The sequence below is a fragment of the Oncorhynchus clarkii genome, chromosome 5 (genome assembly GCF_045791955.1).
Source record: "Oncorhynchus clarkii lewisi isolate Uvic-CL-2024 chromosome 5, UVic_Ocla_1.0, whole genome shotgun sequence".
Taxonomy (NCBI): Eukaryota; Metazoa; Chordata; class Actinopteri; order Salmoniformes; family Salmonidae; genus Oncorhynchus; species Oncorhynchus clarkii.
This window is the reverse complement of record NC_092151.1, coordinates 16,441,178-16,453,713: the sequence shown is the minus strand read 5'-3', so window position 1 is coordinate 16,453,713 and position 12,536 is coordinate 16,441,178. Positions and strand designations below refer to the sequence as shown.

At 46.8% G+C, this 12,536-nt stretch overlaps 1 protein-coding gene across 1 annotated transcript in view; it reads left to right on the top strand.

The window, feature by feature from the left end:
- Positions 1–12,536, top strand: part of LOC139409870 (metal transporter CNNM4-like) — a 39,023-nt gene that overhangs the window by 12,382 nt on the left and 14,105 nt on the right. Inside the window, exons 3-4 of the mRNA XM_071155259.1 lie at positions 2,789–2,926; positions 3,358–3,527. Coding sequence (XP_071011360.1) covers positions 2,789–2,926; positions 3,358–3,527 — 308 coding nt within the window. The remainder of the gene's footprint in view (positions 1–2,788; positions 2,927–3,357; positions 3,528–12,536) is intronic.

Sequence of the window (12,536 nt, the reverse complement as noted above, 5' to 3'; positions counted from 1 at the left end):
CTCTCTCTCTACTCTCTCTACTTTCTCTCTCTCTACTCTCTCTCTACTTTCTCTCTACTCTTTCTTTCCTCTCTCTATCTCTCTCTACTTGTTCCCTCTCTCTACTCGTTCTCTCTCTCTACTCTTTCTCTCTACTCTTTCTCTCTACTATTTCTCTCTCTCCTCTCTACTCTTTCTCTCTCTCTCTACTCTCTCTACTCTTTCTCTTTCTCTCCTCTCTACTTTTTCTTTCTCTCCTCTCTCTACTCTTTCTCTCTCTCTCCTCGTTCTCTCTCTACTCATTCTCTCTCTACTCTCTCTCTACTCTCTCTACTTTCTCTCTACTCTTTCTCTCTCTCTACTTGTTCTCTCTCTCTACTCGTTCTCTCTCTACTCTTTCTCTCTCTACTCGCTCTACTTTCTCTCTCTCTACTCTCTACTCTTTCTCTCTACTCTCTCTTTACTTTCTCTACTCTTTCTCTCTCTCTCTCTACTTTCTCTACTTTCTCTCTCTCTACTTGTTCTCTCTTTACTCTTTCTCTCTCTACTCTCTCTACTTTCTCTCTGCTCTTACTCTCTCTCTACTTTCTCTCTACTCTTTCTCTCTCTACGTGTTCTCTCTCTACTCGTTCTCTCTCTCTACTCTTTCTCTCTCTCTACTCTTTCTCTCTCTCTACTCTTTCTCTCTCTACTCTTTCTCTACTCTTTCTCTACTCTTTCTCTCTACTCTTTCCGTCTCTCTCTACTCTTTCTCTCTACTCTTTCTCTCTCTACTCTCTCTACTCTTTCTCTTTCTCTCCTCTACTTTTTCTTTCTCCTCTCTCTACTCTTTCTCTCTCTCTCCTCGTTCTCTCTCTACTTTCTCTCTCTACTCTCTCTACTTTCTCTCTCTACTCTTTCTCTACTCTTTCTCTACTCTTTCTCTCTACTCTTTCCGTCTCTCTCTACTCTTTCTCTCTACTCTTTCTCTCTCTACTCTCTCTACTCTTTCTCTTTCTCTCCTCTCTACTTTTTCTTTCTCTCCTCTCTACTCTTTCTCTCTCTCTCCTCGTTCTCTCTCTACTTTCTCTCTCTCTACTCTCTACTCTCTCTACTTTCTCTACTCTTTCTCTCTCTCTCTACTTTCTCTACTCTTTCTCTCTCTCTCTACTTTCTCTCTCTACTCTTTCTCTCTCCTCTTCTTTCTTTCTCGCTCTACTTTCTCTCTCTACTTTCTCTTCTCTACTCTCTCTCTCTCTCTTTCTTTCTCTCCTCTCTACTCTTTCTCTCTCTCCTCTCTCCTCTTTCTTTCTGTCCTCTTTCTTTCTTTCTCTACTCTCTCTACTCTTTCTCTCTCTCTCTACTCTTTCTCTCTCTACTCTACTCTCTCTCTACTCTTTCTCTCTACCCTCTCTACTCTTTCTCTCTACTCTTTCTCTCTCTACTCTACTCTCTCTACTCTTTCTCTCTCTACTCTACTCTCTCTCTACTCTTTCTCTCTCTCTCTACTCTACTCTTTCTCTCGCTCTACTCTTTCTCTCTCTCTTCTCTTTCTCTTCTCTCGCTCCTCTTTCTCTCTCTACTATTTCTCTCTCTCTACTCTTTCTCTCTCTACCCTCTCTACTCTTTCTCTCTCTACTCTTTCTTTCTACTCGTTATCTCTCTCTACTTTCTCTCTCTACTCTCGCTCTACTTTCTCTCTCTACTCTTTCTTTCTTTCTCTCTACTTTCTCTCTCTACTCTCTCTTTCTTTCTCTCTCTACTTTCCCTCTCTACTTTCTTTCTCTATTCTCTCTCTACTCTTTCTTTCTCTCCTCTCTCTACTATTTCTCTCTCTACTCTTTCTCTCTCTACCCTTTCTCTCTCTCTCTCTACCCTTTCTCTCTCTCTCTACCCTTTCTCTCTCTACTCTTTCTCTCTCTCTACTCTTTCTCTCTCTACTCTTTCTCTCTCTCTATTCTTTCTCTCTCTACTCTCTCTCTACTCTCTACTCTTTCTCTCTCTCTACTCTTTCTCTCTACCCTCTCTACTCTTTCTCTCTCTCTACCCTCTCTACTCTTTCTTTCTCTCCTCTCTACTATTTCTCTCTACTCTTTTTCTCTCTCTCTACCCTTTCTCTCTCTCTACCCTTTCTCTCTCTCTACTCTTTCTCTCTCTACTCTTTCTCTCTCTACTCTTTCTCTCTCTCTACTCTTTCTCTCTCTACTCTTTCTCTCTCTACTCTTTCTCTCTCTACTCTTTCTCTCTCTCTACTCTTTCTCTCTCTCTACTCTTTCTCTCTCTACTCTCTACTCTTTCTCTCTCTTTCTCTCTCTACTCTTTCTCTCCTCTCGCTACTATTTCTCTCTCTACTCTCTCTCTCTCTCTACCCTTTCTCTCTATCTCTACCCTTTCTCTCTCTACCCTTTCTCTCTCTTTCTACCCTTTCTCTCTCTACTCTTTCTCTCTCTCTACTCTTTCTCTCTCTCTCTACTCTTTCTCTCTCTCTACTCTTTCTCTCTCTACTCTCTCTACTCTCTCTCTCTCTCTACCCTCTCTACTCTTTCTCTCTCTCTACCCTCTCTACTCTTTCTCTCTCTCTCTACTCTTTCTTTCTCTCCTCTCTACTATTTCTCTCTCTACTCTTTTTCTCTCTCTCTACCCTTTCGCTCTCTCTCTACCCTTTCTCTCTCTCTACTCTTTCTCTCTCTACTCTTTCTCTCTCTACTCTTTCTCTCTCTCTACTCTTTCTCTCTCTACTCTTTCTCTCTCTACTCTCTCTCTACTCTTTCTCTCTCTTTCTCTCTCTACTCTTTCTCTCTCTACTCTCTCCTCTTTCTCTACTCTCCAGCTGACAATAGGAACAGAAAGAAGGTGGACCCTAACAAGAGAATGCGTGACTTTTCTGCCTTTAAGCACACAGAGAACGAGTGCAGGGTGAAGATCTCTCCTCAACTGATGCTGGCTGCTCATCGCTTCCTGGCTACAGGTGAGTTGACTATCACCTGACAGGAAGTAGCTAGTAGTAAACACTTTTAGTATATTACCATACCATGGTATTAGAGTTAAGAACTTAACACAGGTCAAGCAGATGTCATGGCATTTCAGTGGAGATTTGTCGGTTACACTTGACTTAAAGCCTGAAGGTCTAACGCATTAACTTGTTATAAGCATTTATGAGACTTTATAATGTCATTGAAAAAAGTCATCTCTATATATCAACAAAATTGTTGGTGTTTAGTCAGGATGATGTTGAGATGATTAGACATCCTAAATGGGTCATACATCCTCATAACAAGTCTTACAGTCTGTAACTGCATCCTGTTCATGTGTTCTACAGTTCTACTTCGTGTGACTGATTTGTCTGAATTGATGGTACAATCTGTAAGTGATTTCTGGGTCTGTGTCTCCCCCCAACAGAGGTGAGTCTGTTCAGTCCCAGTCTGGTCACTGAGAAGGTATTACTGAGGATTCTGAGGCACCCTGACGTCATCCAGGAGATCAAGTTCAACGACAGCGACAAGCGCTCTGCTCTGCACTACATCTACCAGAGAGGCAAACCTGTCGACTTCTTCATACTCATTCTGCAGGTACACAGTACTTGCACACACGTAGTCCAACATGTAAAAACTTCAACACCAATGCAATATCTATCCTCATCTTCCAGCTAGACGGCTCACTCACAGCTTTAAACACACACAGACTGGATTAAGGTCAACAGTTTGATTCCTGTGGTGTGACTCAGGCTATTGGCTTTAGCTCTTTAAGTGTACAGCACTTGAACACAATGTATATGGGTGGGTGTGTCAGATGACTTCATGTGAAGCTTACTGGGGGGCAGGCCTGCCTCACTAATTGATCCCTACTATGTAAGGAGAGACTGAGGGGGGAAGGGGAGAGAAAGGGAGAAGAGGGGAACAAGGAAGGGGGAGAAGGAGAGTAGAGAAGACGTGACTAGAGTCAGGTGGAAAGGTAAAGGAAGGAGAGGAGACTGAATGGGTCGAAGAGAGCGAGGATTGGATCTGACCCCGTATGCAGCCTGGATCTGACCCCATATGCAGCTACTGACCCTGGATCTGACCCAGTATGTAGCTCATGACCCTGGATCTGACCCTTTATTATAGCTACTGACCCTGGATCTGACCCAGTATGTAGCTACTGACCCTGGACCTGACCCAGTATGTAGCTACTGACCCTGGATCTGACCCTCTATTATAGCTACTGACCCTGGATCTGACCTAGTATTTAGCTACTGACCCTGGATCTGACCCAGAATGTAGCTACTGACCGTGGATCTGACCCTCTATTATAGCTACTGACCCTGGATCTGACCCAGTATGTAGCTACTGACCCTGGATCTGACCCTCTATTATAGCTACTGACCCTGGATCTGACCCAGTATGTAGCTACTGACCCTGGATCTGACCCAGAATGTAGCTACTGACCCTGGATCTGACCTAGTATGTAGCTACTGACCCTGGATCTGACCCAGAATGTAGCTACTGACCCTGGATCTGACCTAGTATGTAGCTACTGATCCTGGATCTGACCTAGTATGTAGCTACTGACCCTGGATCTGACCTAGTATGTAGCTACTGATCCTGGATCTGACCTAGTATGTAGCTACTGACCCTGGATCTGACCTAGTATGTAGCTACTGACCCTGGATCTGACCTAGTATGTAGCTACTGACCGTGGATCTGACCTAGTATGTAGCTACTGACCCTGGATCTGACCTAGTATGTAGCTACTGACCGTGGATCTGACCCTGTATTATAGCTACTGACCCTGGATCTGACCCAGTATGTAGCTACTGACCCTGGATCTGACCCTGTATTATAGCTACTGACCCTGGATCTGACCCTCTATTATAGCTACTGATCCTGGATCTGACCCAGAATGTAGCTACTGACCGTGGATCTGACCCTGTATTATAGCTACTGACCCTGGATCTGACCCAGTATGTAGCTACTGACCCTGGATCTGACCCTGTATTATAGCTACTGACCCTGGATCTGACCCTGTATTATAGCTACTGACCCTGGATCTGACCCAGAATGTAGCTACTGACCCTGGATCTGACCCTGTATTATAGCTACTGACCCTGGATCTGACCCTGTATTATAGCTACTGACCCTGGATCTGACCCTGCATAAAAAGTGCATTTGTAAAGTATTCAGACCCTTTGACCATTTCACATTCACTGTAATGACAAAGCGAAAACAGGTTTTTATAAATGTTTGCAAATGTATTAAAAATAAGAAAAATAAGTATCTTATTTACCTAAGTATTCAGACCCTTTACTATGAGACTCGAAATTGAGCTCAAGTACATCCTGTTTCCATTGATCATCCTTGAGATGTTTCTACAACTTCATTGGAGTCCACCTGTGGTAAATTCAATTGATTGGACATGATTTTGAAAGGCACACACCTGTCTATAAGGTCCCACAGTTGACAGTGCATGTCAGAGCAAAACCAAGCCATGAGGTCGAAAGGAATTGTCTGTAGAGCCCTCCATTTGGTAAATCTGACCACAACTCTATCCTCCTGATTCCTGCTAACAAGCTACAATTAAAGCAGGAAGTATCAGTGACTCGGTCTATAAAAAAGTGGTCAGATGAAGCAGATGCTAAACTACAGGACTGTTTTGCTATCATAGACTGGAACACATTCCGGGATTCTTCCGATGGCATTGAGGAGTACACCACATCAGTCACTGGCTTTATCAGTAAGTGCATCGAGGACGTCGTCCCCACAGTGACTATACGTACATACCCCAACCAGAAGCCATGGATTACAGGCAACATCCGCACTGAGCTAAAGGGTAGAGCTGCCGCTTTCAAGGTGCGGGACTCAAACCCGGAAGTTTACAATAAATCCTGCTATGCCCTGCGATGACCATCAAACAGGCAAAGCGTCAATACAGGGCTAAGATTGAATCATACTACACCGGCTCTGACGCTTGTCTTATGTGGCAGGGCTTGCAAACTATTACTGACTACAAAGGGAAGCACAGCCGCGAGCTGCGCAGTGACACGAGCCTACCAGATGAGCTAAATCACTTCTATGCTCGCTTCGAGGCAAGCAACACTGAGGCATGCATGAGAGCATCAGCTGTTCTGGATGACTGTGTGATCACGCTCTCCGTAGCAGACGCGAGTAAGATCTTTAAACAGGTCAACATACACAAGGCTGCGGGGCCAGATGTATTACCAGGATGTGTGCTCCGGGCGTGTGCTGACCAACTGGCAGGTGTCTTCACTGACATTTTTAACATGTCCCTGATTGAGTCTGTAATACCAACATGTTTCAAGCAGACCACCATAGACCACCATGTGCCCAAGAACACTAAGGTAACCTGCCTAAATGACTACAGTCCCGTAGCACTCACATCCGTAGCCATGAAGTGCTTTGAAAGGCTGGTAATGGCTCACATCAACACCATTATCCCAGAAACCCTAGACCCACTCCAATTTGCATACCGCCCCAACAGACCCACAGATGATGCCATCTCTATTGTACTCCACACTGCCCCTTCCCACCTGAACAAAAGGAACTAAGCGTGAGAGTGCTATTCATTGACTACAGCTTAGCGTTCAACACCATAGTACCCTCAAAGCTCATCACTAAGCTAAGGATCCTGTGACTAAACATCTCCCTCTGCAACTGGATCCTGGACTTCCTTACGGGCCTCCCCCAGGTAGTGATGGTAGGTTGCAACACATCTGCCACGCTGATCCTCAACACTGGAGCTCCCCGGGGGTGCGTGCCCAGCCCCCTCCTTTACTCCCTGTTCACCCACGATTCCATGGCCAGGCACGACTCCAACACCATCATTAAGTTTGCAGACGACACAACAGTGGTAGGCCTGATCACCGACAATGACGAGACAGCCTATAGGGAGGAGGTCAGAGACCTGGCCAGGTGGTGCCAGAATAACAACTTGTCCCTCAACATAACCAAGACTAAGGAGATGATTGTGGACTACAAGAAAAGGAGGACCGAGCACGCCCCCATTCTCATCGACAGGGCTGTAGTGGAGCAGGTTGAGTGCTTCAAGTTCCTTGGTGTCCACATCATCAACAAACTAGAATGGTCCAAACACACCAAGACAGTCGTGAAGAGGGCACGACAAAGCCTATTCCCCCTCAGGAAACCAAAAAGATTTGGCATGGGTCCTCAGATCCTCAAAGGTTTCTACAACACACACACAGAGAGAGGGGGAGACGCTCACACTGACACACACACACAGAGAGAGACGCTCACACTGACACACACACACAGAGAGAGAGAGACGCTCACACTGGCACACACAGAGCAAGAGAGACGCTCACACTGGCACACACAGAGCAAGAGAGAGACGCTCACACTGGCACACACAGAGCGAGAGAGAGACGCTCACACTGAAACACACAGAGAGAGAGGGAGACGCTCACACTGACACACAGAGAGAGAGAGGGAGAGACGCTCACACTGACACACACAGAGAGAGAGAGACGCTCACACTGACACACACAGAGAGCGAGAGGGAGACGCTCACACTGACACACACAGAGAGATAGAGAAACGCTCACACTGGCACACACAGAGCGAGAGAGAGACGCTCACACTGACACACACACGAGAGAGAGAGAGAGAGAGAGAGAGAGAGAGACGCTCACACTGACACACAAGAGAGAGAGAGAGAGAGACGCTCACACTGACACACAGAGAAAGAGGGAGAGGCTCACAGCTACACGCAGAGAAAGAGGGAGAGGCTCACAGTTACACGCAGAGAAAGAGGGAGAGGCTCACAGCTACACACAGAAAGAGGGAGAGGCTCACAGCTACACACAGAAAGAGGGAGAGGCTCACAGCTACACACAGAGTGAGAAGCTCACAACTACACGCAGAGAAAGAGGGAAAGGCTCACAGCTACACGCAGAGAAAGAGGGAGAGGCTCACAGATGCACACAGAGAAAGAGGGAGAGGCTCACAGCTACACGCAGAGAAAGAGGGAAAGGCTCACAGCTACACACAGAGAAAGAGGGAGAGGCTCACAGCTACACACAGAGAAAGAGGGAGAGGCTCACAGCTACACACAGAGAAAGAGGGAGAGGCTCACAGCTACACACAGAGAAAGAGGGAGAGGCTCACAGCTACACACAGAGAAAGAGGGAGAGGCTCACAGCTACACACAGAGAAAGAGGGAGAGGCTCACAGCTACACACAGAGAAAGAGGGAGAGGCTCACAGCTACACACAGAGAAAGAGGGAGAGGCTCACAGCTACACACAGAGAAAGAGGGAGAGGCTCACAGCTACACACAGAGAAAGAGGGAGAGGCTCACAGCTACACACAGAGAAAGAGGGAGAGGCTCACAGCTACACACAGAGAAAGAGGGAGAGGCTCACCTTTACACACAAAGAGGGAGAGGCTCACCTTTACACACAGAGAAAGAGGGAGAGGCTCACCGCTACACACAGAGAAAGAGGGAGAGGCTCACAGCTACACACAGAGAAAGAGGGAGAGGCTCACAGCTACACACAGAGAAAGAGGGAGAGGCTCACAGCTACACACAGAGAAAGAGGGAGAGGCTCACAGCTACACACAGAGAAAGAGGGAGAGGCTCATAGCTACACACAGAGAAAGAGGGAGAGGCTCACAGCTACACACAGAGAAAGAGGGAGAGGCTCACAGCTACACACAGAGAAAGAGGGAGAGGCTCACAGCTACACACAGAGAAAGAGGGAGAGGCTCACAGCTACACACAGTCACTTTAGTGTCATTCTCATTAAGTTGGCACTGTGCTACATCAGGCAGACAGACACATTAGTCCACTCTGAGTGCAGACCCATAAAGCCTTCTGTGTATGCCAAGCCCACAGACACATACACACTGCCCCACAGAGCACATCACTACATCACAGGCTGGATTACTTCTCCCTTAGTGGCATTCAGGCAAAGGTTACAAATCCCCCTCACACCCTCCCCCCTGCTGCCTGCTGTTTCGCTGGGGCGATTACCCAGATCACCCTGGGGCAGAGATCAGGGCGATGAGTCTTAAACGACTCTTGGTTTTCCCATCAGTCACTTCATGACGCTTGTCAGTGTGGGAGGTTTGGATCTCTTTTCTGAGCAAGGTCAAAGCGCTACAAGTGTACATACCATAGCCACCACAATCCACTCAGACAATACATCAACACAGACTTACCTAGGCTTTGCCCTCAGAACCCATTCCCCTGTGTGTGTGATACTCTGTTGTTGACACACAAGGTGACACTACAGCTCCCCAGACAGCAACATGAGCACAGCTGCTCTGCTACCACCATTCAGGAAGGTGTGTGTGGGGGGGTCATCTCCAGGAGGTCATTGGGTTCACTGTACAACCTATTTTTCCAGACTAAAACAATGACAAAAACAAGATGAGATGCCCTTGGAAAATATGATACCCATTACAAATGACTTTTCATTTTAGTCAATGAAAATGTGACGAGGGGAGAATACCATATGAGACTAATAGACAGTTCATTTGGCATGAAGCTCCCTTTTCATTTCATGCAATCCTCTCGTTGGCAGAATTGACTTGTTTTAGTTGCGCGGTCTGATTGAGCTGTTCTGCCTGGCTCTCCTGCACAGCTCCCAGGAGGTCACTGTTCTGCCTGGCTCTCCTGCACACCTCCCAGGAGGTCACTGTTCTGCCTGGCTCTCCTGCACACCTCCCAGGAGGTCACTTCAGTCACTCCTCAATCCTTTGAACGAAGCCAGGACCCTTCACTTGTAACTAACCTCAACTAGAAACAATGTTTACTCTCTCTCTTTCTGTCGTGGAGGATATGTTTGCTTTCATCACACCAGAAGCTCTATTCTCCCATCTGTTATTCATCTGTGTTGCCTCTCTCAATGCTTTTTTTCCTATGGGGAAAACGATAGCTATACTAGGAGTAAAGTAATACTTCTGGGATTTTTGGAAATGCTTACCCCTCCCCCTCAACAGGTATGATGGGAAGAAAATCTGAATTGTTAATTGTTTAACCTGTAGCCAAGACTTTATAGCCTATGTGGTTAATTGTAGCTGGAATTGGTTACAATCTGCCACAATATCAATGTTGCCAGCTAATTTATACGAAGCCACGTTGGACAAGACCTGAATGTGAACATGATGGAAGTTAGAGGTTGAGGTTAGAGGCCTATATTCATTATTTAATAGAAAGAAATGCACAGATTGTATGTGACTAAAACTAGACTAAAATTGTCCAGAGTTTTAGTCGACTGATAATAACTAAAACTAACGAAGGATGAAATGACTAAAATGTGACTAAGACTAAAAGGAATAGCTGCCAAAATGAACCCTGATTAAGGATGTGTTGAGCCAGGGCACGTTGACATTAAACCCTCAGAGTGGGATGTGTTGAGCCAGGGCACGTTGACATTAAACCCTCAGAGTGGGATGTGTTGAGCCAGGGCACGTTGACATTAAACCCTCAGTGGGATGTGTTGAGCCAGGGCACGTTGACATTAAACCCTCAGTGGGATGTGTTGAGCCAGGGCACGTTGACATTAAACCCTCATTGGGATGTGTTGAGCCAGGGCACGTTGACATTAAACCCTCAGAGTGGGATGTGTTGAGCCAGGGCACGTTGACATTAAACCCTCAGTGGGATGTGTTGAGCCAGGGCACGTTGACATTAAACCCTCAGAGTGGGATGTGTTGAGCCAGGGCACGTTGACATTAAACCCTCAAAGTGGGATGTGTTGAGCCAGGGCACGTTGACATTAAACCCTCAGTGGGATGTGTTGAGCCAGGGCACGTTGACATTAAACCCTCATTGGGATGTGTTGAGCCAGGGCACGTTGACATTAAACCCTCATTGGGATGTGTTGAGCCAGGGCACGTTGACATTAAACCCTCAGTGGGATGTGTTGAGCCAGGGCACGTTGACATTAAACCCTCATTGGGATGTGTTGAGCCAGGGCACGTTGACATTAAACCCTCAGAGTGGGATGTGTTGAGCCAGGGCACGTTGACATTAAACCCTCAGAGTGGGATGTGTTGAGCCAGGGCACGTTGACATTAAACCCTCAGTGGGATGTGTTGAGCCAGGGCACGTTGACATTAAACCCTCAGAGTGGGTGTGTTGAGCCAGGGCACGTTGACATTAAACCCTCAGAGTGGGATGTGTTGAGCCAGGGCACGTTGACATTAAACCCTCATTGGGATGTGTTGAGCCAGGGCACGTTGACATTAAACCCTCAGAGTGGGATGTGTTGAGCCAGGGCACGTTGACATTAAACCCTCAGTGGGATGTGTTGAGCCAGGGCACGTTGACATTAAACCCTCAGTGGGATGTGTTGAGCCAGGGCACGTTGACATTAAACCCTCAGTGGGATGTGTTGAGCCAGGGCACGTTGACATTAAACCCTCAGAGTGGGTGTGTTGAGCCAGGGCACGTTGACATTAAACCCTCAGTGGGATGTGTTGAGCCAGGGCACGTTGACATTAAACCCTCAGAGTGGGATGTGTTGAGCCAGGGCACGTTGATATTAAACCCTCAGTGGGATGTGTTGAGCCAGGGCACGTTGACATTAAACCCTCATTGGGATGTGTTGAGCCAGGGCACGTTGACATTAAACCCTCATTGGGATGTGTTGAGCCAGGGCACGTTGACATTAAACCCTCAGAGTGGGATGTGTTGAGCCAGGGCACGTTGACATTAAACCCTCAGTGGGATGTGTTGAGCCAGGGCACGTTGACATTAAACCCTCAGAGTGGGATGTGTTGAGCCAGGGCACGTTGACATTAAACCCTCAGTGGGATGTGTTGAGCCAGGGCACGTTGACATTAAACCCTCATTGGGATGTGTTGAGCCAGGGCACGTTGACATTAAACCCTCATTGGGATGTGTTGAGCCAGGGCACGTTGACATTAAACCCTCAGAGTGGGATGTGTTGAGCCAGGGCACGTTGACATTAAACCCTCAGAGTGGGATGTGTTGAGCCAGGGCATGTTGACATTAAACCCTCAGAGTGGGTGTGTGAGACGCTGAAGCCTCAGCATGCACACCTGCACTGTGATATAATATTGATGAGATTGCCAGGGTTTTCTTTTACCCTGTTAGGAGAGCTCTCTCAAAGAAACGTAGCAGATAGATCAGACATCACTCTAGCAGTAGAAATACAATAACAAGAATCTATAATTATCATGTTATAATAACCCCATACATCCACAACCCCAGGCAGAAATCCTATCATCAGATGCTCAGCCTTAACTTGACCGTGTAAGTCATGCATGGAATATCAATGGAGTTCGGATTCCAGCCTTTGTGGGTCGATCAGTGATCACACACCACCACTGAAACAGTAGACACTGCATGTCTCTGGGTGTGTTCATGTGTATGACATGAAGGTAGGTACCCGCACACTGATGAATGCTCTTGAAGTTTTACTGCACATACTCCAGGTGTACTCATCAGTGTGCGGGTACCTATCTTTATTTGGGTCACTGGGTGTGTGTGTGTTACTGTGTACGTTACTGTGTACGTTACTGTGTTCCTTACTGTGTGTGTTACTGTGTGCGTTACTGTGTACGTTACTGTGTGCGTTACTGTGTGCGTTACTGT